General features: G+C 44.5%; 1 protein-coding gene across 1 annotated transcript in view; it reads right to left on the bottom strand.

Annotated features, from left to right (window-relative positions):
* The window catches only part of ARHGEF9 (Cdc42 guanine nucleotide exchange factor 9), a 626,906-nt gene that overhangs the window by 474,650 nt on the left and 124,579 nt on the right, over positions 1-27,677 (bottom strand). Inside the window, exons 3-4 of the mRNA XM_069747208.1 lie at positions 14,466-14,981; positions 5,978-6,122 (exon numbers count right to left, since the gene is read on the bottom strand). Of these exons, the coding sequence (XP_069603309.1) occupies positions 5,978-6,122; positions 14,466-14,981 (661 nt within the window). The remainder of the gene's footprint in view (positions 1-5,977; positions 6,123-14,465; positions 14,982-27,677) is intronic.

The raw sequence follows: 27,677 nt of genomic DNA, 5'->3' as shown, positions 1-27,677 counted from the left end.
CATATACTGAAATGCTGTTATTCTTTACAGTTTTTCACCAGTCATCCACTATGATCAGTCATCCACTATGATCAGTCATCCACTATGATTATTCACTGAACATCCACCTTGCACATCAACATCATTCACTATTCGATCATCTACTATGAATACTGTCCACCATTGTTGTTCAACGTTATAGTTTTGGTTATCATCACCCTAATAAATAAGACTTAAGCATCAACACAGTCTGTTTACTGGGATGTGGATGAAGGTTTAGCCGTATGTTGGAATCCACACAGCATCCTACGTGGAGGAAGACAGAACAGGCATCACCAGATATTCATAGTGCCCATCCCTGGTGTTAAAAGCCGTCTTCCATTCGTCCCCCTCACGGATGCGAATCAGGTTGTAAGCACCCCGCAGATCTAGTTTAGTAAATACCCTTGCTCCCCGAAGCCTATCGAAGAGCTCAGAAATCAAGGGCAAAGGATACTTATTTTTAACGGTGATGGCATTAAGACCCCTGTAGTCTATGCATGGACGCAATTCCCCATTCTTCTTCTGCACGAAGAAGAACCCTGCCCCAGCAGGTGACACTGACTTCCTAATGAATCCTCTTGCCAGATTTTCCTGGATGTACTGTGACATTGCCTCCGTCTCCAGGAGAGATAGCGGATAGACCCGACCCCGGGGAGGCTCAGCACCAGGCAAGAGATCAATAGGACAGTCATAGAGGCGATGGGGCGGAAGGATCTCCGCCGCCTTTTTGGAGAACACGTCTGCATAAGACCAATACTGCTTGGGGAGAGAGGAAAGATCTGCGGTTACCTCTGTAGTAGCAACCTGAACGCACTCCCTCTGACACCTACCCCCACAAGATTCGCCCCATCCCAGGATTCTGCCAGAGCACCACTCGATATGAGGAGAGTGGTACCGTAGCCAAGGTATTCCCAACAGGACCTCATCAATTCCCTCAGGAATGACGAGCAGAGATATAATCTCCTGATGAGATGGCGACATGGACAGAGTAAAAGGGATGGTCTGGTGTGTTATCTGTGAGGGCAGTGTCGACCCATTCACCACTCGTACCGTTACTGGTTGAGCTAGCATAGCCAGGGGTATTGCGTGACGTTGGGCGAAGGCAGAAGACATAAAATTGCCCTCCGCCCCAGAATCCACGCAGAGCTCTACCGAGTGGGAGAATGAGCCTATAGTAATTGTCCCCTTAAAGGACAATTTAGAGGCAAACGTCGCCGTGTCTAGTGTACCTCCACCTACTACCACTAGACGCTGACGTTTCCTCGACCGCTGAGAACATCTGGAGGCTAGATGTCCTGACTGCTGGCAAACATGACAGACCTTGAGTGCACAAGCGGTCCGGGACTTAGATCCCACTTGTGACACTTCCCTGGCCTCATGTGACTCAGGAACCAGGACCGGAGATTCCAGAGGTTTGGCGAAGGTAGGAGCCAGCCGAAACCTCTGCCTACACTGGGCTCGCTCTAACCTCCGCTCGTTAAAACGGAGGTCAATTCGAGTGGAGACAGTTATTAACTCCTCCAGTGTGGCAGGAATCTCCCTAGTGGCCAGAGCATCCTTAACGTGGTCAGCCAGGCCCCTCCAAAATATGGGGATAAGAGCTTTATCCGACCAATCCAGCTCAGAAGCTAAAGTGCGGAATTGGACGGCAAAATGACTGACCAAGGACTCACCCTGAGTTAATGCCAGCAGTTGGAGCGCAGTATCATGGGTGACTTGAGGTCCTATAAAGACCTGTTTCAGAGTGCTCAGAAACAGCGGAGCACTCTGCACCACATGATCGCCACGCTCCCACAGCGGCGTAGCCCATTCCAACGCCCTGTCCGACAAGAGAGACACTATAAATCCCACCTTAGCCCGCTCTGTGGGAAAACGTGCAGCCAGGAGCTCGAGGTGAATAGAGCACTGACTCACAAATCCCCTACAAAATTTGCTATCACTAGAAAATTTTTCTGGCAGCGGGAGGCGAGAAAATGTCGGAGCAGGGGTGGCAATGGACAGGGTTTCTGCAGCCACGCTAGCAGCCTGTACAGCAACTGCGGTAACATCCACAGCTGAGGTTGCACTCTCAAGAGCCGCCAACCTACCCTCCAGTTGCTGGATATACCGCAAGGATTGCTGTTTGTCCGTCATTACTAGCCAGACGCTGGCGCTAGTGTAATGTTAGGGCTAGCGGAACGCACCAAATACTAAGACAGATAGAGTATGGTGCGTTCGTGCAGAGATGGAACCTGCTGCCAAGTAATGACGGACTATATGGCGGTACTCATAAGTATACACACGTGGGTTAAACTACACCCAGCGTGAAGGAAGCGATCCTGTTGCGTCACAGGATCGCGGTACCGCACATAGAGCGCGAGCAAGTAGTCAGTGAACTCAACCCCAACTAGGATTGAAGTCCGATTAGACCCTTGCTGGCACAACACCACAACTGGGTGTGTAAGGAAGCTGAATAACAATATTAGGGCACAAGAGTGCATGCGGTGCCGCACTGACGAACCCCACTAACCACCCAGGCTTGGGTAAGGAAAGCACAGAGGAAGTGCACGGCGCCGTACTGGCGGTCACAGCAACTGGACGCTGCAATGTGTGATTCGTGCTGTAGGATAAGTCGGGCACTAGATAGCAACCATACACCTTCCGCGAACAGACATTCAATAGGGAAGGGGTATCCAAGGACGACTTGCACTCACAACAAACACACGTAAGCAAATGTACACTAGCGCATGGCCGTGCGGTCATGCGCAGTTTATATAGTTGCAGCACAGGAAGTGGCCACAGAAACTTTGCCCTTCCAAGACCTGCCAAGAGGACCAATGGAATGTGCTGCAGGGCCTGAGCACATGACCCTCGATCTCCAACGGGAGATCTTGCCCTGGGCATGCTCAGTGTGTGCAGACAAGGACTTAGTCCCAGAGAAGTCTGCTCGCTGCTGACCAGCACTGGCTTTAATGGCAGAAGCTGAAGAAGCAGCAGTAACTCTCTGTACAGAGTGAGACTGAGCAAGACGCTGTGACCGACGTCCCTGCTGAGCAGGCTCCACTGCGGCTGGATAAGAATGGGAGACCGCAGCGGAGATGGCTCGAGATTCCCCCTGTGCAGAAGCGGGAACTCGAGACCTAACGACACATTTCATTTGTATTTTAGGATATATACTGTATATATATATATATATATATATATATATATATATATATATTCATCTTTTACATTTTAAAAATTGCAAAGAGGAAAGTGTTCCTATGCAAAAGTTTGAACACTCTGCATGGTTAGTATGTAGTAGTACCCCCTTTTGCAAGTATCACAGCTACAACTTATAAACACTTTTTGTAGCCAGAAGAGAGTCTTTCACATCTTGTCTGAGGAATTTTCATCCATTCTTCCTTGTAAAATTCTTCCAGTTCTGTGACATTCCTGGGTTGTCTTGCATCCAATGTTATTTTAAGGTCTGGCCACAGATTTTCAATAATTTCCAGGTCAATGAACTGTGAGGCCAATGTCAAACCTTCAGCTTGCGCCTTTTGAGGTAGTCTATTGTGGAATTTGATGTGTATTTAGGATAATTATCAATTTGTAGAAGCCATCCTCTTTTCAACTTCAGCTTTTTCAAGAATTTGTTGAACTTTAATTAAATCCATTCTTCCCTCTACCCATGAAAAGTTCCACTTGCCATTGGCTGCAACATAACCCCAAAGCACTGAGAGGTGAATCCGTGACACCATATTTGTGCAGGTGTCTCTGAACAGTAGAAAAATATACCATAACTCCAGAGTCTGCTAAATCTTTCTGAAGGTATTTTGCATTTAAACGGAAATTCTGATTCCTGGGCATGCGCACTGCGTGTCTAAGCCACTCACCCAGGTCACAGTGCGCATGCCCAGGAATCCGAGCCCTGCTGTGTGATTAAATCATAAGACACTGAGGGACTGGGATTCACAAGCAGGGTGGCCACACAGGCGCAGTCAGCGAGACTGCATATGAGGACAGACGGGCAGCGCTCGCTGCACCTGCCCCAGGCAAGACAAAAGAGCGCAGGCGCCGGCAGATTTCAAAACAAACAGCGCTGAGGAGGTGGCGCCCGGTGCCAAGAAGACTTGAGTGATGGCTGTGAGGCATCTGCACCAGGGGGGGAAAGACCTGCCTCCAGGACTGAAGACAGGTATTTTGGACAAATTACAAAACGGATTATTTCTGCATTTACAGTCAGAATGCAGCATTACTGCTGCACAAGGTGTCTCTTTTAGTTTCAAACGCCTGGGGGGGTGACAGGTTCCCTTTAAGCACACAGCTAAAATAAAAAAGGAGTGGCTTCAGAACAACTCTGTGACCATTCTTGACTGGCCGAGCCAGAGCCCTGACCTAAACCTAATTGAGCATCTCTGGGGAGACCTGAAAATGTCTGTCCACCAATGTTCACCATCCAACCTGATGGAACTGTAGAGGATCTGCAAGGAAGAATGGCAGATATTTCCTTTCTAAAAAAATTTTTGCTAAAGTATCCATAACTCCCTCCATCTCTTTATCCTCTTTGACAATCCTACGCACTCTCAAGAGTTGGCTAAGGGGTATTGACCTTACCATACTGCGTGGATGTTGACTGTCGTATGTAAGGAGATTATTCTTATCCGTCTCTTTTACGTACAATGTAGTTATTAGTTCTCCCTCATTCTGTGCCACAGATACGTCTAGAAATTGTATTTTTGTTCTAGAGAAGTTTAAGGTAAATTTAATGGTATCATCTATTCCATTTAGGAACTGATGAAAATTATTCAGCTCTTCTTCTGTATCTTTCCATAGGAGGAAGACATCATCTATGTATCTCCACCACACCAGAACATGCCGGAACTGGTGGGATACATAGACGAGGTCCTCCTCCAAGGCACTCATTACCAGATTTGCATATGCGGGGGATTGCACTGATGAGATATTATATGCACGCTATAGAAAACTGTACAACTGTCTGTTTATTTATTTATTAATGGCAATTGTAATATGTAAATTAATTCAAATTGTTTCTATAAAAGCACAATCATTGTTAACACCCATTGCTTGAAAAAGGCTCAGTGAGCCGAAACGTCGCGCAGTGATGTGGGTCGATTAAAACTTCACCTTTTTTTCATCTGAAATCTTTGGAGTGCTGCCTTCTTTTTGCTATTTGGTATATATATATATATATATATATATATATATATATATATATATATATATTCTTTTGCTTTAAATACCAATGGAAATTTGTCATCTTTAACTTTAGTCCTTTTAGAGATCATTTCATCTTTAACTTGCTAACTTAACTTTAACAGCAATTTTGACCAGGGGTGCCCAAACTTTTACCTGCCATTGTATAATGTCACCGGTTGTATATGGACGTTTAGTGAGCATTTACACTTTTAAACGAGCACCGATGAGATATATAGAGGTTGACTGGCAGTCATTTCAAAACCTGTTTACGATTGTTCTGTGTGTATGCATTGTCACTGTTCTCAGCAGCACATGTGCTGTTTATACAGGTCAATATACTGCTGAGATTGGTAATTTTTAAGCACATCTAAAAATTATATTAGCAGTGAACAACTATTTTGCTCATTTTTAAGGGTGTTTGGAAGCTTGTTTTACTGATACTTAGCCAGTATAAATGTACCTTAAACCACTGTCAGAGACAACTGCTTATATCTCTTAAAAACAAAAGGATTGCTATTTTGCTACCCAGCATACCCTACTCTTTTAACCCCTAACATCTGCTATCAGTGTCGAGTCAGGAGACCACCATATACATGATGGACTGGTGCCACGACAATCGCCAGTTGCAATTGATTTTACTTTTGCCCATTTAGTCCCCATCTTCCAAATGGTTTGCCACAATCTTATGCTTGTCCCAAACAAGTGCTCTTAGTAGCCCAGAAATATTGACGCGATGACCCCACCACCATGAACAACCCTGATTTGCTTTACTAACCTGTGCTCATTTGCTTCTTTTTCATCCATCCAACTTGATCAAGTCCAGATGGGGTGCTCTGAGACAGAGGTAGAGACAAACATCTATCCAGAGGGAACTTGAAAGAAGGGGGCACGGTGAGTGGAGTGGGGGGCAGTCTCAGAGGCTGGAGAGAAGAATTACAATGTCATCAACAATGGAGGAACTAATCTGGTGAACTGTACAGCATAATATCTTCAACCCTCATCTATACTTGTGGTTAGCTAAAAGGCTGAGATTCAGAGAGTAATACTGTGCATCATTGTTCTCTTCAAAGTCATCTGGTTAAATACAAATAGAAGATACCACACCTATGTTTTCCCATCCAAGTATTTGTTCTTGAGAAGATTAATGTTAACAACAATTTGTAAAAAGATATTTATTCTGGAACAATTCTTCATGAGGAAATGCGTTAAGAAACACTTACTGTGTTATAATGAATAGAGCATTGTGAACCCCAGTTGTTGTGCTTCAAAAAATTATACTAATTTCACTGTCTGTCTTTCTTAGTTCACCAATTTTATGTGTTATGAGAGGCAATTCAGAATCACAATGGACATGGAGGTCAGTGCACATACAGTGAACTGACAATAACCCAAAATAATAGAACGAGCTCTGAGACGTGGGAACTCTGCAGACCGCAATCCCTAAGCCTATCCAACCACACTAAAGGTAGCCGTGGAGCGCTCCTGACCAGAACCTAGGCGCCTCGTCACAGCCTGAGAAACTAGCTAATCCTGAAGATAGAAAAATAAGCCTACCTTGCCTCAGAGAAATTCCCCAAAGGAAAAGGCAGCCCCCCACATATAATGACTGTGAGTAAGATGAAAACACAATCATAGAGATGAAACAGATTTAGCAAAGTGAGGCCCGACTAGCTGAACAGAACGAGGATAGGGAAGATAACTTTGCGGTCAGCACAAAAACCTATAAAAAACCACGCAGAGGGGACAAAAAGACCCTCCGCACCGACTAACGGTACGGAGGTGGTCCCTCTGCGTCTCAGAGCTTCCAGCAGGCAAAAAAAACCAATAAAGCAAGTTGGACAGAAAAATAGCAACAAAATAACATAAGCAAAACTTAGCTTTGCTGAGCAGCAGGCCACAGGAATGATCCAGGGAAAAAACAAGTCCCACACTGAAACATTGACAGGAAGCATAGATCAAAGCATCAGGTGGAGTTAAGTAGAGAAGAAGCCAACGAGCTCACCAGATCACCTGAGGGAGGAAACTCAGAAGCTGCAGTACCACTTTCCTCCACAAACGGAAGATCCCAGAGAGAATCAGCCGAAGTACCACTTGTGACCACAGGAGTGAACTCTGCCACAGAATTCACAACAATACACCCCCCCCTTGAGGAGGGGTCACCGAACCCTCACCAGAGCCCCCAGGCCGACCAGGATGAGCCACATGAAAGGCACGAACAAGATCGGGAGCATGGACATCAGAGGCAAAAACCCAGGAATTATCCTCCTGAGCATAACCCTTCCATTTAACCAGATACTGGAGTTTCCGTCTTGAAACACGAGAATCCAAAATCTTCTCCACAATATACTCCAATTCCCCCTCCACCAAAACCGGGGCAGGAGGCTCAACAGATGGAACCATAGGTGCCACGTATCTCCGCAACAATGACCTATGGAATACGTTATGTATGGAAAAAGAATCTGGAAGGGTCAGACGAAAAGACACAGGATTAAGAACCTCAGAAATCCTATACGGACCAATAAAACGAGGTTTAAACTTAGGAGAGGAAACCTTCATAGGAATATGACGAGAAGATAACCAAACCAGATCCCCAACACGAAGTCGGGGACCCACACGGCGTCTGCGATTAGCGAAAAGTTGAGCCTTCTCCTGGGACAAGGTCAAATTGTCCACTACCTGAGTCCAAATCTGCTGCAACCTGTCCACCACAGTATCCACACCAGGACAGTCCGAAGACTCAACCTGTCCAGAAGAGAAACGAGGATGGAACCCAGAATTGCAGAAAAACGGTGAAACCAAGGTAGCCGAGCTGGCCCGATTATTAAGGGCGAACTCAGCCAAAGGCAAAAAGGACACCCAGTCATCCTGATCAGCAGAAACAAAGCACCTGAGATATGTTTCCAAGGTCTGATTGGTTCGCTCGGTCTGGCCATTAGTCTGAGGATGGAAAGCCGAGGAAAAAGACAAGTCAATGCCCATCCTACCACAAAAGGCTCGCCAAAACCTCGAAACAAACTGGGAACCTCTGTCAGAAACAATATTCTCTGGAATGCCATGCAAATGAACCACATGCTGGAAGAACAAAGGCACCAAATCAGAGGAAGAAGGCAATTTAGACAAGGGTACCAGATGGACCATCTTAGAAAAGCGATCACAGACCACCCAAATGACATATCTTTTGAGAAACGGGAAGGTCAGAAATAAAATCCATAGAGATATGTGTCCAAGGCCTCTTCGGGACCGGCAAGGGCAAAAGCAACCCACTGGCACGAGAACAGCAGGGCTTAGCCCGAGCACAAATCCCACAGGACTGCACAAAAGCACGCACATCCCGCGACAGAGAGGGCCACCAAAAGGATCTAGCCACTAACTCTCTGGTACCAAAGATTCCAGGATGACCAGCCAACACCGAACAATGAAGTTCAGAGATAACTCTATTCGTCCACCTATCAGGGACAAACAGTTTCTCCGCTGGGCAACGATCAGGTTTATTAGCCTGAAATTTTTGCAGCACCCGCCGCAAATCAGGGGAGATGGCAGACACAATTATTCCTTCCTTGAGGATACCCGCCGGCTCAGATAAACCCGGAGAGTCGGGTACAAAACTCCTAGACAGAGTGTTGTGAATTCTGTGGCAGAGTTCACTCCTGTGGTCACAAGTGGTACTTCGGCTGATTCTCTCTGGGATCTTCCGTTTGTGGAGGAAAGTGGTACTGCAGCTTCTGAGTTTCCTCCCTCAGGTGATCTGGTGAGCTCGTTAGCTTCTTCTCTACTTAACTCCACCTGATGCTTTGATCTATGCTTCCTGTCAATGTTTCAGTGTGGGACTTGTTTTTTCCCTGGATCATTCCTGTGGCCTGCTGCTCTGCAAAGCTAAGTTTTGCTTATGTTATTTTGTTGCTATTTTTCTGTCCAGCTTGCTTTATTGGTTTTTCTCACCTGCTGGAAGCTCTGAGACGCAGAGGGACCACCTCCGTACCGTTAGTCGGTGCGGAGGGTCTTTTTGTCCCCTCTGCGTGGTTTTTTTATAGGTTTTTGTGCTGACTGCAAAGTTATCTTCCCTATCCTCGTTCTGTTCAGCTAGTCGGGCCTCACTTTGCTAAATCTGTTTCATCTCTATGTTTGTGTTTTCATCTTACTCACAGTCATTATATGTGGGGGGCTGCCTTTTCCTTTGGGGAATTTCTCTGAGGCAAGGTAGGCTTATTTTTCTATCTTCAGGATTAGCTAGTTTCTCAGGCTGTGACGAGGCGCCTAGGTTCTGGTCAGGAGCGCTCCACGGCTACCTTTAGTGTGGTTCTGATAGGCTTAGGGATTGCGGTCTGCAGAGTTCCCACGTCTCAGAGCTCGTTCTATTATTTTGGGTTATTGTCAGTTCACTGTATGTGCTCTGACCTCCATGTCCATTGTGATTCTGAATTGCCTTTCATAACAACAGAGCATCCGCCTTCACATTTTTAGAGCCCGGAAGGTACGAAATCACGAAGTCAAAACGGGCAAAAAACAACGACCAACAAGCTTCTCTAGGATTCAAGCGCTTTGCAGACTCGAGATAAGTCAAGTTCTTATGATCAGTCAATACCACCACGCGATGCTTAGCTCCTTCAAGCCAATGACGCCACTCCTCGAATGCCCACTTCATGGCCAGCAACTCTCGGTTGCCCACATCATAATTACGCTCAGCAGGCGAAAACTTCCTGGAAAAGAAAGCGCATGGTTTCATCACTGAGCAACCAGAAACTCTCTGCGACAAAACAGCCCCTGCTCCAATCTCAGAAGCATCAACCTCGACCTGGAATGGAAGAGAAACATCTGGTTGACACAACACAGGGGCAGAAGAAAAACGACGCTTCAACTCTTGAAAAGCTTCCACAGCAGCAGAAGACCAATTGACCACATCAGCACCCTTCTTGGTCAAATCGGTCAATGGTTTAGCAATACTAGAAAAATTGCAGATGAAGCGACGATAAAAATGAGCAAAGCCTAGGAACTTTTGCAGACTTTTCAGAGATGTCGGCTGAGTCCAATCATGGATGGCTTGGACCTTAACAGGATCCATCTCGATAGTAGAAGGGGAAAAGATGAACCCCAAAAATGAAACCTTCTGCACACCAAAGAGACACTTTGATCCCTTCACAAACAAAGAATTAGCACGCAGGACCTGAAAAACTGTTCTGACCTGCTTCACATGAGACTCCCAATCATCCGAGAAGATCAAAATGTCATCCAAGTACACAATCAGGAATTTATCCAGGTACTCTCGGAAGATGTCATGCATAAAGGACTGAAACACTGATGGAGCATTGGCAAGTCCGAACGGCATCACGAGATACTCAAAATGACCCTCGGGCGTATTAAATGCAGTTTTCCATTCATCACCTTGCTTAATTCGCACCAGATTATACGCACCACGAAGATCTATCTTTGTGAACCAACTAGCCCCCTTAATCCGAGCAAACAGATCAGATAACAATGGCAAGGGGTACTGAAATTTAACCGTGATCTTATTAAGAAGGCGGTAATCTATACAAGGTCTCAGCGAACCATCCTTCTTGGCTACAAAAAAGAACCCTGCTCCTAATGGCGACGATGACGGGCGAATATGCCCCTTCCCCAGGGATTCCTTCACATAACTGCGCATAGCGGTGTGCTCAGGTACGGACAAATTAAACAATCGACCTTTTGGGAATTTACTACCAGGAATCAAATTGATAGCACAATCACAATCCCTATGCGGAGGTAGGGTATTGGACTTGGGCTCATCAAATACATCCCGGTAATCAGACAAGAACTCTGGGACCTCAGAAGGAGTGGATGACGAAATTGACAGAAATGGAACATCACCATGTACCCCCTGACAACCCCAGCTGGACACCGACATGGATTTCCAATCTAATACTGGATTATGGGCTTGTAGCCATGGCAACCCCAACACGACCACATCATGCAGATTATGCAACACCAGAAAGCGAATAACCTCCTGATGTGCAGGAGCCATGCACATGGTCAGCTGGGTCCAGAATTGAGGCTTATTCTTGGCCAAAGGCGTAGCATCAATTCCTCTCAATGGAATAGGACACTGTAAGGGCTCCAAGAAAAACCCACAACGCTTAGCATATTCCAAGTCAATCAAATTCAGGGCAGCGCCTGAATCCACAAATGCCATGACAGAATATGATGACAAAGAGCAGATCAAGGTAACGGACAGAAGAAATTTTGACTGTACAGTACCAATGGTGGCAGACCTAGCGAACCGCTTGTGCTTAGGACAATCAGAGATAGCATGAGTGGAATCACCACAGTAGAAACACAGACCATTCAGACGTCTATGTTCTTGCCGTTCAACTCTGGTCAAGGTCCTATCACACTGCATAGGCTCAGGTTTAAGCTCAGGTAATACCGCCAAATGGTGCACAGGTTTACTCTCACGCAAGCGTCGACCGATCTGAATGGCCAAAGACATAGACTCATTCAAACCAGCAGGCATAGGAAATCCCACCATGACATCCTTAAGGGCTTCAGAGAGACCCTTTCTGAATATTGCTGCCAGCGCAGATTCATTCCATTGAGTGAGCACTGACCACTTTCTAAATTTCTGATAATATACCTCTATCTCATCCTGAGCCTGACAAAGAGCCAGCAAATTTTTTTCTGCCTGATCCACTGAATTAGGCTCATCGTACAGCAACCCAAGCGCCAGGAAAAACGCATCGATATTACTCAATGCAGGATCTCCTGACGCAAGAGAAAACGCCCAGTCCTGAGGGTCGCCGCGCAAAAAAGAAATGACGATCCTAACCTGTTGAATTGGGTCACCAGAAGAGCGAGGTTTCAAAGCCAGAAATAGTTTACAATTATTTTTGAAACTCAGAAATTTAGTTCTGTCTCCAAAAAACAAATCTGGAATAGGAATTCTCGGTTCAAGCAAAGAATTCTGGACCACAAAATCTTGAATATTTTGAACTCTTGCCGTGAGCTGATCCACACATGAAGACAGACCTTTAATGTCCATTGCTACACCTTTGTCCTGAACCACCCAAATGTCTAGGGGGAAAAAAAGACAAAACACAGTACAAAGAAAAAAAATGGTCTCAGAACTTCTTTTTTCCCTCTATTGAGAATCATTAGCACTTTCGGCTTCCTGTACTGTTATGAGAGGCAATTCAGAATCACAATGGACATGGAGGTCAGAGCACATACAGTGAACTGACAATAACCCAAAATAATAGAACGAGCTCTGAGACGTGGGAACTCTGCAGACCGCAATCCCTAAGCCTATCCAACCACACTAAAGGTAGCCGTGGAGCGCTCCTGACCAGAACCTAGGCGCCTCGTCACAACCTGAGAAACTAGCTAATCCTGAAGATAGAAAAATAAGCCTACCTTGCCTCAGAGAAATTCCCCAAAGGAAAAGGCAGCCCCCCACATATAATGACTGTGAGTAAGATGAAAACACAAACATAGAGATGAAACAGATTTAGCAAAGTGAGGCCCGACTAGCTGAACAGAACGAGGATAGGGAAGATAACTTTGCGGTCAGCACAAAAACCTATAAAAAACCACGCAGAGGGGACAAAAAGACCCTCCGCACCGACTAACGGTACGGAGGTGGTCCCTCTGCGTCTCAGAGCTTCCAGCAGGCGAGAAAAACCAATAAAGCAAGCTGGACAGAAAAATAGCAACAAAATAACATAAGCAAAACTTAGCTTTGCAAAGCAGCAGGCCACAGGAATGATCCAGGGAAAAAACAAGTCCCACACTGAAACATTGACAGGAAGCATAGATCAAAGCATCAGGTGGAGTTAAGTAGAGAAGAAGCCAACGAGCTCACCAGATCACCTGAGGGAGGAAACTCAGAAGCTGCAGTACCACTTTCCTCCACAAACGGAAGATCCCAGAGAGAATCAGCCGAAGTACCACTTGTGACCACAGGAGTGAACTCTGCCACAGAATTCACAACATTTATGTACTTACACGTTTATAACAAAAGAAACAAGAAAAAAATATAATTTAAAAATGAAATAAACAATCGCTTCCAGGATTCACCGTAACAGGTCAATCAGGGTTCTGCTCTTAGTATTTTATAGCCGTCATCAGCAAAGGTCAACTTATTACAACAGATGGGTCCAGGGAGGTGGAACAGAGATACTGTAGATATCCTTAAACAGGATTTTGTTCAAAATGTGAAAATGACCACTTTAGTTAATTGTTCAAAAAGCAGTCTGAGTTTAGTAATTATATGTTAATTATTTTGCTAAAAGAGAGAGCCGCATTTTTGTATTAAAAGTCATATTTAGGTTGTCACTTAAATTCACTTTGTAGAAAGTGGATACTGAAGCTAATTCAGAAATGACAAATCATATGATTACTCTTCCCTTGGACATTTTATAAAAACTGGACACCTCACAGAAAAAACACCACACAAAAAAATCGTAAAAATGTCAATAACCTTGTAGTAAAGACTAACACTACTCTTTGAGAACATATTAGTCCAAGACTTGCAGATTACAGCAAACTTTAAATGGTTCCATGAAAATGATAGGTACCCACATGCCCAGAGTGGCCAACCGTCCAGAAATTCTAGGACAGTCCATAAAAATAAGGCTTTTTTTGCCTTGTCCGTAAAAAATGTGATTTTTTTAAACCTGAAAAAATGTATTTAAATTAATTTGGCTGTAGTTATCATCATTTTACAGTTTACGGTGAATGGTGCTGATGTCTATATTCATTAAAATTTATTATAGTGTCCTTAAAAATTATTGTCTGTCTGTGATTTTTTGATAAGCTGTCCAGGAAAGCTAAAAAGTCATGTTGGCAGCCCTGCACATGACAACTTCTCTACAAAGCTGATCAATGTTTATTTAGGGCAGTGTTCCCCAAGTCCGGTCCTCAAGAGCCACCAACAGGTCATGTTGTGAGGATTTCCTTAGTATTGCACAGATCATTGAATGCTTGCCTGTCCAGGTGATGCACTTATCACCTGTGCAATACTAAGGAAATCCTCAAAACATGACCTGTTGGTGGCTCTTGAGGACCGGACTTGGGGAACACTGATTTAGGGCATTGGTGTGGCTCTAAGCTCCCAGACATTCATTAATAAGATAGTTTTTTGACCACTCAGAATAACAAGACAGAAAGTATTAACATATTTTATCGTTATCCTATATATAAGAATGTAAAACTGATTTAGATTATACAATTCTTTGATTAAATAAACACAATGTTATAAAATATTAGACAATGAGAAAGATAGAAGCTCATACCGGCAAAATACTTTCATCTTTGGGTAACAGATCAGAGGTCATGATGTTGCAGGACTCATCATACTTCTGGTCTGTATCTGAATCACTTGCAAGGCAGGTGCCATCATCTAACACATAATTGACATCAGTTTTATATTTAGTTGGTATAGATTCTTCCTCTTCGTCTTTCTCATATACCGGATAAACCTCCTCCTCTTCATATGCTGGTGGTACTTCCTCCTCCTCATATACCGGTTGCCCCCCTTCATATACTGGTTGCACTTCCTCCTTGTATACGGGTTGCATCCCCTCATATACTGGTTGCCCTTCTTCCTCCTCATATGCCGGTTTCACCTCCTTTTCCTCATATGCCGGATGCACCTCCTCTTCCTCAAATGCCGGATGCACCTCCTCCTCATATGTCGGCAGCAAGTTATTATTGCTCTGCACCTGATCACTCAACTCTGAGCCTTCAAATTCATTCATAATCAATTCCTCGTCTCTGGAGATATCAAGAATGCCATTCTGCCACCTACCCTATACAAAACAAATTTATAAATCAATGCATTGTAGCAACATAAAAGAATGGCAAAAGCATTTCACTGATTCCTAAAATAAGTGTCATGGTACAATTAAACAGAGTCAAAACAAGTTCTCAAAGGAGATCTGTGGAAATTATCATATTAAAGACAACCACGAGGATGTCCTGTTTGGTCCACTCGCTTCCAATCTCTCAGGTTACACTCTTTTTGATCTTTTACAATCCAGTTTCTGCTCTTTACACACTGCTGAAACTGCCGTTACTAAATAAAGTCTCTAATGATCTACTATCAGCTATATCTACTGGTCACTACTCTAGTTGATTCTCTTGGATGTTTCTGCAGCATTCGACACTGTGGATCACCAGTTCTTCCTCACTATGCTCCACTCTATTGGGCTCTAGGGTACTGCTCTCTCTTGGTTCAACTCCTACCTCTGACCGCTTCTTCGCTGTATCTTTTGCTGGCTCCCCTTCCTCTCCTCTTCCCCTTACTGTTTGGGTTCTTCAGGGTTCAGTCTTAGGTCCCCTTCTCTTCTTCTTGTATACTATCCCAATTGGACAAAGCTTCAGTAGATTTGGTTTTCAGTATCACCTAAATGCTGATGACACTCAATTATGCACATCGTCTCGTGACATCACCCCTGCATTACTACAAAATACCAGTGATTGTCTTTCTGTTGTCTCTAGCAACATGTCCTCACTCTATCTCAAACTGAATCTGTCAAAGACTGAACTCCTTATGTTTCTTCCTTCTACTAACCTTCCAAACCCAATATTACCATTTCCATGTGTGGTTCTACCATTACTCCCTTGCAGCATGCCGTTGTCTTGGGGTTGTATTTGACTCAGATCTTTCCTTCACTCCCCACATCCAATCAGTCGCTCTCTCATGTCACCTACACCTCAAAAACATCTCTAAAATTTCAACTTTTCTTACATTTGACTCTGCAAAAACACTTACTGTTGCTCTTATACATTCTATTCTGGACTACTGCAACTAGTCTCTACTAATCAATCTCCCTCTTACTAAACCTTCCCCTCTCCAATCTGTCCTGAATGCAGCATCCAGGATCATTTTCCTCTCCAACCTCTACACAGATGCAACTACTCTGTGCCAACCATTGCAGTGGTTGCCAATCCGCTACAGAGTCCAATATAAACGTATCACTCTCACCCACAAAGCTCTCCACAGTTCTCCACCACCCTACATCTCCTCCCTCATCTGAGTCTATCACCCTACCTGTGCCCTCTATGCTACTAATCAGTCCCAGGAGCGCTGAAGGAAACTCAGACAACATATGTAGTTTACCACAACCGTCTTCTTCAGGTGGGAGATTATTAATGGGAACACGAAGGCAGTACTTAAACAATAAACAGCCAATCACAATGCTGTTCACAGATTTACAAATTTAAAGGAACAGTCACTGATAAATATAATAAAACAATAATCACATAAATTCAAAATATAACATTAAAATCATGAAAACAAGGTTTTTTGTTTTTTTATAAATAATATTTAAAAACATATCACAGATAAAAAATAATAAATAAAAGTCATTATGAATCTACACCTATAGAGACAAAAAGTTACGTGTTCAATAATCACGACTCTTATCTAGCTACTTTCTCAATCATTAAGTTAAGCCCCTCAGGGGTTAATGTACCGAGCTTAAAAATCCCAAAACTCTCACGATTCACAAGACTATTAAAACGATCCGCCACAGAGTCAGGTACATGATCAATAATAATTTTAGCGTTTTAAGATCCTTATGGTGTGCTGTTAAAAAATGTTTTGAAAGGCTGTGCAGGAGAAAGCCATTGCGAATGTTTTGGCGATGCTTATTAAGTCTGGCATGCATTGTTTGTATGGTTCAGCCTACATATTGCAGGCTACACCCACATTCCAACAGGTAAACCACATATGAGGATTGACAAAAAACAGTAGATGCCGCGCTGGAGGAAACTGAGAACCAATGCCACCTGTGTACACTATCTGGTGAAAAGGAATCCACCAGAACCCTAACCATATAGCTAATGGCAAAAGAATCCCGGGACCGGTACCACATGAACAGGTAGACAGTTCCTCCACTACCCCACACTAATTGAGAATAGCGTTCGGACACCGATGTCCCTCCGCTTACCTTATCACAGTTAGATACTGCTGAGTGTGGCCCTGTGCTGCGGAAATCTTCACCCGCCTGGTCAGTGCCCCAGGGGCTATGGTGCAGCGTGTATCAGGTGGCGGGGTGCGGTATAGGGAAGCCCCGGCCGGTAGCGTTCCCTGATTACCGCATGTAACAAAAAAGATGGCCGATAGGCTCCTCCTACCTAGTGACGTCACCTGCAGTACGGAGCGCAAGATCGCTCAAAAAGGGGGATAGGAAACAACCAACGCGTTTCGAAGAGTGAACCTCTTCTTCCTCAGGGTTACCGTTCCCCTGGCTCACCATACCTTATATAGTGCCCTGCCATCTCTACACCCCAACCCCTATTACTTAACCCCAGGTTTTCCGGCATATGTGCAGACATCCACATCGGTCTCCTAAGTACTACCTGCATGCCCCTAGACTGCTACAGGGCACAATGCATATACTCTGATCTATTTTGATATAATCTGATGTGATGGGACAAATAGAAGTATCTGGCAGCATACTAATACAATAAACCAATAAATAAATGGGTAAATTATCCCACATATGTGTGTATACGTTAAAAACATAATTTATTTGAAAATCTCTAAAATAGTGTATGTGTTAAAAATGCAAATATATGTACATAACCCATAACATCAATACAATTGAGATTAAAACCCGATAATGGCCAAACAATAAGCACTTTATACCGATAGCTGTAAGCTATAATATTTCTACTAAACATCTTTGGAAGTGAAAAAAATATAACAAATATATATATCTTTAAAAGGCCTAATACGGACTGGATTGGAGGTAATAATAATAATAATTTTTATTTATATAGCGCCAACATTTTCCGCAGCGCTTTACAAATTATAGAGGGGACTTGTACAGACAATAGACATTACAGCATAACAGAAATACAGTTCAAAACAGATACCAGGAGGAATGAGGGCCCTGCTCGCAAGCTTACAAACTATGAGGAAAAGGGGAGACACGAAAAGTGGATGGTAACAATTGCTATAGTTATTCGGACCAGCCATAGTGTAAGGCTCGGGTGTTCATGTAAAGCTGAGCGTGGAGATCTACCCATAGATACACATACATATATATATATACATGTACGTATACACATGCATCTCCATAAAAACCTCTCTATATCATTATAATTAACTCCCTCCTCTGTTATGGACCTGGTGGTTAGGAGCACCCGGCACGACCTGATAGTTAAACTCACACAGGACAAGCTCTGGGATGTGGGAGCTCTGCTGACCGCAAGCCCTAATCCTATCACAACAACTAGAAATAGCCGTAGAGCGTTCCTGACACTCCCTAGACGCCTCTTCACAGCCTAAGAGCTAGCTAGCCCTAGAGATAGAAAATATAGCCTACCTTGCCTCAGAGAAATTCCCCAAAGGAAAAGGCAGCCCCCCACATATATTGACTGTGAGTAAAGATGAAAGTCACAAACGCAGAAATGAAACAGGTTTCAGCAAAGGGAGGCCAGACTTACTAAACAGACAGAGGATAGGAAAGGTATCTTTGCGGTCAGCACAAAAACTACAAAAGACCACGCAGAGTGTGCAAAAAGACCTCCGCACTGACTCACGGTGCGGAGGTGCCACTCTGCATCCCAGAGCTTCCAGCTAGCAAGACAAAATCATGATAACCAGCTGGACAAGGAAACAATGAACAAATAATAACTATCAGGAACTTAGCTTCTGCTGGAGAAGACAGGTCACCAGAAAGATCCAAGAGCGAACTGAACCAATGCAGGAACATTGACAGCTGGCATGGAGTAACGATCTGAGTGGAGTTAAGTAGAGCAGCCAACCAAAGGATAAACCACGTCACCTGTGTAAGGAACCTCAGAAGCAGCAGCTTCACTCACAGCCACCAGAGGGAGTCCATGGACAGAACTCGCCGAAGTACCATTCACGACCACAGGAGGAAGTTCGACAACAGAATTCACAACAGTACCCCCCCCTTGAGGAGGGGTCACCAAACCCTCACCAGAGCCCCCAGGCCGATCAGGATGAGCCAAATGAAAGGCACGAACTAGATCGGCAGCATGAACATCAGAGGCAAAAACCCAGGAATTATCTTCCTGACCATAACCCTTCCACTTGACCAGGTACTGGAGTTTCTGTCTCGAAACACGAGAATCCAAAATCTTCCCCACCACATACTCCAACTCCCCCTCAAACAACACCGGGGCAGGACGATCAACGGAGGGAATCATAGGCGCCACGTATCTCCGCAACAACGACCTATGGAACACATTATGGATGGCAAAAGAAGCTGGAAGGTCCAAACAAAATGACACAGGATTAAGAACTTCAGAAATCTTATATGGCCCAATGAAACGAGGCTTAAACTTAGGAGAGGAAACCTTCATAGGAACATGACGAGATGACAACCAAACCAAATCCCCAACACGAAGTCGGGGACCAACACAGCGCCAGCGGTTAGCGAAACGTTGAGCCTTCTCCTGGGACAATGTCAAATTGTCCACCACATGAGTCCAAATCTGCTGCAACCTGTCCACCACCGTATCCACACCAGGACAGTCCGAAGGCTCAACCTGCCCTGAAGAGAAACGAGGATGGAAACCAGAATTACAGAAAAAAAGGAGAAACTAAAGTAGCCGAGCTGGCCCGATTATTAAGGGCGAACTCAGCCAAAGGCAAGAAGGACACCCAATCATCCTGATCAGCAGAAACAAAGCATCTCAGATATGTTTCCAAAGTCTGATTAGTTCGTTCGGTTTGGCCATTAGTCTGAGGATGGAAAGCCGAAGAAAAAGACAAATCAATGCCCATCTTAGCACAAAAGGACCACCAAAACCTCGAAACAAACTGGGAACCTCTGTCCGAGACGATGTTCTCTGGAATGCCATGCAAACGAACCACATGCTGGAAAAACAATGGCACCAAATCAGAGGAGGAAGGCAATTTAGACAAGGGTACCAAATGGACCATCTTAGAGAAGCGATCACAAACCACCCAAATGACCGACATCCTTTGAGAAACAGGGAGATCAGAAATAAAATCCATGGAAATATGCATCCAGGGCCTCTTCAGGACCGGCAAGGGCAAAAGCAACCCACTGGCACGAGAACAGCAGGGCTTAGCCCGAGCACAAGTCCCACAGGACTGTACAAAAGAACGCACATCCCGTGACAAAGAAGGCCACCAAAAGGATCTAGCCACCAAATCTCTGGTACCAAAGATTCCAGGATGACCAGCCAACACCGAACAATGAACCTCAGAGATAACTCTACTAGTCCATCTATCAGGGACAAACAGTTTCTCCGTAGGACAACGGTCAGGTCTATCAGCCTGAAACTTCTGCAGCACGCGCCGCAAATCAGGGGAGATGGCAGACAAAATTACCCCCTCTTTAAGAATACCCGCCGGCTCTGGAACACCCGGAGAATCAGGCACAAAACTCCTTGACAAGGCATCAGCCTTCACATTCTTAGATCCCGGAAGGTATGAAACCACAAAATCAAAACGGGAGAAAAAGAGCGACCATCGAGCCTGTCTAGGATTCAACCGTTTGGCAGACTCGAGATAAGTCAAATTCTTGTGATCCGTCAAGACCACCACGCGATGTTTAGCTCCTTCAAGCCAATGTCGCCACTCCTCGAATGCCCACTTCATGGCCAACAACTCTCGATTGCCAACATCATAATTGCGCTCAGCAGGCGAGAATTTTCTAGAAAAGAAGGCACATGGTTTCATCACCGAGCCATCAGAACTTCTTTGCGACAAAACATCCCCTGCTCCAATCTCAGAAGCATCAACCTCGACCTGAAATGGGAGCGAAACATCTGGCTGGCACAACACAGGGGCAGAAGAAAAACGACGCTTCAACTCCTGAAAAGCCTCTACAGCCGCAGAGGACCAATTGACCACATCAGCACCTTTCTTGATCAAATCAGTCAACGGTTTAGCAATACTAGAAAAATTAGCGATGAAGCGACGGTAAAAATTAGCAAAGCCCAGGAACTTCTGCAGGCTCTTCATAGATGTCGGCTGAGTCCAATCGTAAATGGCCTGAACTTTAACAGGGTCCATCTCGATAGTAGAAGGGGAAAAAATGAACCCCAAAAATGAAACCTTCTGAACTCCAAAGAGACACTTTGACCCCTTCACAAACAAGGAATTCGCACGAAGGACCTGGAACACCATTCTGACCTGCTTCACATGAGACTCCCAATCATCCGAAAAGACCAAAATGTCATCCAAATATACAATCATGAATCTATCCAGTTACTCTCGGAAGATGTCATGCATAAACGACTGAAACACAGATGGAACATTAGAAAGCACGAATGGCATAACCAGGTACTCAAAATGGCCCTCAGGCGTATTAAATGCTGTTTTCCATTCATCGCCCTGTTTAATTCGCACAAGATTATACGCCCCTCGAAGATCTATCTTGGTGAACCAACTAGCCCCCTTAATCCGAGCAAACAAATCAGACAGCAGCGGCAAAGGATACTGAAATTTGACTGTGATCTTATTAAGAAGGCGGTAATCAATACAAGGTCTCAAAGAGCCATCCTTCTTGGCCACAAAAAAGAACCCTGCTCCCAATGGTGACGACGACGGGCGAATATGACCCTTCTCCAAGGATTCCTTTACATAACTCCGCATAGCGGCGTGCTCTGCCACAGATAAATTAAACAGACGGCCCTTAGGAAACTTACTACCAGGAATCAAATTAATAGCACAATCGCAATCCCTATGAGGAGGTAGGGCACCGGATTTGGGCTCTTCAAATACATCCCGGTAATCTGATAAAAACTCAGGGACTTCAGAAGGAGTGGAAGGCGAAATTGACAACAATGGAACATCACCATGTACCCCCTGACAACCCCAGCCGGACACAGACATAGATTTCCAATCCAACACTGGATTATGGACCTGTAGCCATGGCAACCCCAAAATGACCACATCATGCAGATTATGCAACACCAAAAAGCGAATATCCTCCTGATGTGCAGGAGCCAGGCACATGGTCAATTGAGTCCAGTACTGAGGCTTATTCTTGGCCAAAGGCGTAGCATCAATTCCTCTCAATGGAATAGGATACTGCAAGGGCTCCAAGAAAAAACCACAGCGCCTGGCAAACTCAAAGTCCATCAAATTCAGGGCAGCGCCTGAATCCACAAATGCCATAACAGAATAGGACGACAGAGAGCAAATCAGAGTAACGGACAAAAGAAATTTAGACTGTACCGTACCAATGGTGGCAGACTTAGCGAACCGCTTAGTGCGCTTAGGACAATCGGAGATAGCATGAGTGGATTCACCACAGTAAAAACACAGCCCATTCCGACGTCTGTGTTCTTGCCGTTCAGCTCTGGTCAAAGTCCTATCACACTGCATAGGCTCAGGCCTATGCTCAGAGAATACCGCCAAATGGTGCACAGCTTTGCGCTCACGAAAGCGCCGATCGATCTGAATGGCCAAGGACATAGACTCATTCAGACCAGCAGGCGTGGGAAATCCCACCATGATATCCTTAAGGGCTTCAGAAAGACCCTTTCTGAAAATTGCCGCCAGGGCACACTCATTCCACTGAGTAAGCACAGACCACTTTCTAAACTTCTGACAGTACACCTCCGCTTCATCCTGACCCTGACACAAAGCCAGCAAGATTTTCTCTGCCTGATCCACTGAATTTGGTTCATCATAAAGCAATCCAAGCACCAGAAAAAACGCATCAACATCACGCAATGCAGGATCTCCTGGCGCAAGGGAAAATGCCCAGTCTTGAGGGTCACCACGCAACAAAGAAATAATGATTTTTACTTGTTGAACGGGGTCACCAGAGGAGCGGGGTTTCAAAGCTAGAAACAGTTTACAATTATTTTTGAAATTCAAGAACTTAGATCTATCCCCAGAAAATAAATCAGGACTAGGAATTCTAGGCTCTAACATAGGATTCTGAACCACAAAATCTTGAATGTTTTGTACCCTTGCAGTGAGATGATCCACACAATAGGACAGACCTTGAATGTCCATATCTACACCTGTGTCCTGAACCACCCAAAGGTTTAGGGGAAAAGAAAGACAAAACACAGTGCAAAGAAAAAAAAAATGGTCTCAGAACTTCTCTTATCCCTCTATTGAGATGCATTAATACTTTGGGCCAGCGGTACTGTTATGGACCTGGTGGTTAGGAGCACCCGGCACGACCTGATAGTTAAACTCACACAGGACAAGATCTGGGATGTGGGAGCTCTGCTGAACGCAAGCCCTAATCCTATCACAACAACTAGAAATAGCCGTGGAGCGTTCCTGACACTCCCTAGACGCCTCTTCACAGCCTAAGAGCTAGCTAGCCCTAGAGATAGAAAATATAGCCTACCTTGCCTCAGAGAAATTCCCCAAAGGAAAAGGCAGCCCCCCACATATATTGACTGTGAGTAAAGATGAAAGTCACAAACGCAGAAATGAAACAGGTTTCAGCAAAGGGAGGCCAGACTTACTAAACAGACAGAGGATAGGAAAGGCATCTTTGCGGTCAGCACAAAAACTACAAAAGACCACGCAGAGTGTGCAAAAAGACCTCCGCACCGACTCACGGTGCGGAGGTGCCACTCTGCATCCCAGAGCTGCCAGCTAGCAAGACAAAATCCTGATAACCAGCTGGACAAGGAAACAATGAACAAATAATAACTATCAGGAACTTAGCTTCTGCTGGAGAAGACAGGTCACCAGAAAGATCCAAGAGCGAACTGAACCAATGCAGGAACATTGACAGCTGGCATGGAGTAACGATCTGAGTGGAGTTAAATAGAGCAGCCAACCAAAGGATAGACCACGTCACCTGTGTAAGGAACCTCAGAAGCAGCAGCTTCACTCACAGCCACCAGAGGGAGTCCATGGACAGAACTCGCCGATGTACCATTCACGACCACAGGAGGGAGTTCGACAACAGAATTCACAACACTCCTCCACTTACTTTCATATACTAAAATCATATATCTCAAATGCTCAACTCTAAGGAATCTCCTGAGAGGAGAGAAACCTGGGTCCTCTGGAACTTACGTGGTAGGCCTAACATGATCCCCATTAGTACTAATGAACGCCTCTTCCACTACCTGTTCTGAGGTATTCCGCCTCATTCCTATTTAACCACCCTATGTTTAGGCAGGCTAGCTTATGTACCTCAAAACGCTAATAATTCCACCTCCTGGTTCACGCCCTTAGGGGCCAAGCTGTCCAGGGTAAATATCCATTGCGTCTCTGCCCTGGACATGCTTTTGATATAATCACCGCCCCTAGGGTTCTGGTGTACTCATTGGATCCCAGTAAAGAATATTCCCTTAGTTGATTTATTGTGTTTCATTAGAAAATGCCATGACAGGGGGTGTCCCAAGTGGCCCTTCTGGATATTTTTAAAATGTTCTTTCACCCGAGTCATGAGGCACCTCTTCGTACGCCCCACATACACCTTGTCGCACGGGCAACGGATCACATAGATGACCCCCGTAGAGAAGCATGAGATCTTATCCTTTATAACAAATTCCTTCTTCCCACTCGCGTCTTTAAATGTGGTCTGTATTACTTTTTTGAAATTAGTGTTGATGCAATTAAAGCAGCTACCGCATGGTGTAAAACCCGCATTTGGTTGTACAGGCATTTTAGGTCTCGTGCTTCCATAATTCATAGCCAATCTGGTGGTAGGGGCTATAATATGGCCCAAAGATTGGGCTTTTTTGTATATAAATCTTGGGGCTTTAGGTAGATATTCCCCTACCGTTTTGTCCCCTTGTAGAACTGCCCAATGTTTGGCTATAATTTTCCTAAATTGTTTATGCCCTGTATAGAATTGCGATATGAGTGGGAGTAGACCAATTTGCTCCCTAACACTGGTTTCTTGCGTAGTGGTCGCTCTTACAGGGTATACTAGCTCATTTCTCGGTATATGTTCCATGTCACCTTTAGCTTGATCTACCACATATTGCGGATATTCTTAGCTACAGGGCATAAACAATTTAGGAAAATTATAGCCAAACATTGGGCAGTTCTACAAGGGGACAAAACGGTAGGGGAATATCTACCTAAAGCCCCAAGATTTATATACAAAAAAGCCCAATCTTTGGGCCATATTATAGCCCCTACCACCAGATTGGCTATGAATTATGGAAGCACGAGACCTAAAACGTCTGTACAACCAAATGCGGGTTTTACACCATGCGGTAGCTGCTTTAATTGCATCAACACTAATTTCAAAAAAGTAATACAGACCACATTTAAAGACGCGAGTGGGAAGAAGGAATTTGTTATAAAGGATAAGATCTCACGCTTCTCTACGGGGGTCATCTATGTGATCCGTTGCCCGTGCGACAAGGTGTATGTGGGGCGTACGAAGAGGTGCCTCATGACTCGGGTGAAAGAACATTTTAAAAATATCCAGAAGGGCCACTTGGGACACCCCCTGTCGCGGCATTTTCTAATGAAACACAATAAATCAACTAAGGGAATATTCTTTACTGGGATCCAACGAGTACACCAGAACCCTAGGGGCGGTGATTATATCAAAAGCATGTCCAGGGCAGAGACGCAATGGATATTTACCCTGGACAGCTTGGCCCCTAAGGGCTTGAACCAGGAGGTGGAATTATTCGCGTTTTGAGGTACATAAGCTAGCCTGCCTAAACATAGGGTGGTTAAATAGGAATGAGGCGGAATACCTCAGAACAGGTAGTGGAAGAGGCGTTCATTAGTATTAATGGGGATCATGTTAGGCCTACCACGTAAGTTCCAGAGGACCCAGGTTTCTCTCCTCTCAGGAGATTCCTTAGAGTTGAGCATTTGAGATATATGATTTTAGTATATGAAAGTAAGTGGAGGAGGGAGTTAATTATAATGATATAGAGAGGTTTTTATGGATATGCATGTGTATACGTACATGTATATATATATGTATGTGTATCTATGGGTGGATCTCCACGCTACCTCCAATCCAGTCCGTATTAGGCCTTTTAAAGATCTAATATATAATTGCCTAGAATACTACTTCCTGCAATTTGTGCCAACTTCCGTGGCTTTGTCCGGAGCTAATGTCCGGAGCTAATGTCCGGAGCTAATGTCCGGAGATTAATTGCCTAGAATACTACTTCCTGCAATTTCTGCCAACTTCCGTGGCCTTGTCCGGAGCTAATGTCCGGAGCTAATGTCCGGAGCTAATGTCCGGAGCTAATGTCCGGAGCTAATGTGCGGAGATAATGTCCGGAGCTAATGTCCGGAGCTAATGTTCGGAGATAAGTGACGTCAACAGTGTCCAGTGTCTGATTGGTTGCCGCCTGCTGCGAGCGACCAATCAGAAACGTGCCGTACTGTGACACACTCCGCCCGCCATTTTGGTGTGATTTTTGAATTTTTACCTCACAGCAAGTTTCTACTGCGTGGAGGTGGGCCCAGTGACGTTGCTCTTCAAGCTCCTGCCGAATTTCGTCAAAAAAATGATAATACGATTTACCAAAACTATATATATTTAGTTGTGAAGTGGTTCAGTGACATTTTCACACCAATTTTGAACTTTTGTTTGGTGTTTTCTCCATATACTGCCTATTATTTTTGTTCTTTCTTACTATTATTTATTAATTGTATTATTCTTACATTTGAATAAATAAAGTATATATGGATTCTAGACTCCTGATTCTTTAGAATCGGGCTGCCATCTAGTATATATATATTTGTTATATTTTTTTCACTTCCATTGTCTCTCCCTCTCTCTCCTTTTATGAGTTTTTATCATGATTTTTAGAGGATTCTGCGAGAGATTTTTATAAAGATGTTTAGAAGAAATATTATAGCTTACAGCTATCGGTATAAAGTGCCTATTGTTTGGCCATTATCGGGTTTTAATCTCAATTGTATTGATGTTATGGGTTATGTACATATATTTGCATTTTTAACACATACACTATTTTAGAGATTTTCAAATAAATTATGTTTTTAACGTATACACACATATGTGGGATAATTTACCCATTTATTTATTGGTTTATTGTATTAGTATGCTGCCAGATACTTCTATTTGTCCCATCACATCAGATTATATCAAAATAGATCAGAGTATATGCATTGTGCCCTGTAGCAGTCTATGGGCATGCAGGTAGTACTTAGGAGACCGATGTGGATGTCTGCACATATGCCGGAAAACCTGGGGTTAAGTAATAGGGGGCGGGGTGTAGAGATGGCAGGGCACTATATAAGGTATGGTGAGCCAGGGAAACGGTAACCCTGAGGAAGAAGAGGTTCACTCTTCGAAACGCGTTGGTTGTTTCCTATCCCCCTTTTTGAGCGATCTTGCGCTCCGTACTGCAGGTGACGTCACTAGGTAGGAGGAGCCTATCGGCCATCTTTTTTGTTACATGCGGTAATCAGGGAACGCTACCGGCCGGGGCTTCCCTATACCGCACCCCGCCACCTGATACACGCTGCACCATAGCCCCAGGGGCACTGACCGGGCGGGTGAAGATTTCCGCAGCACAGGGCCACACTCAGCAGTATCTACGGTAACTGTGATAAG

This window comes from Ranitomeya imitator, chromosome 2, assembly GCF_032444005.1.
Source record: "Ranitomeya imitator isolate aRanImi1 chromosome 2, aRanImi1.pri, whole genome shotgun sequence".
In the NCBI taxonomy this organism is placed as follows: Eukaryota; Metazoa; Chordata; class Amphibia; order Anura; family Dendrobatidae; genus Ranitomeya; species Ranitomeya imitator.
This window is presented reverse-complemented; position numbering and strand designations above follow the sequence as displayed.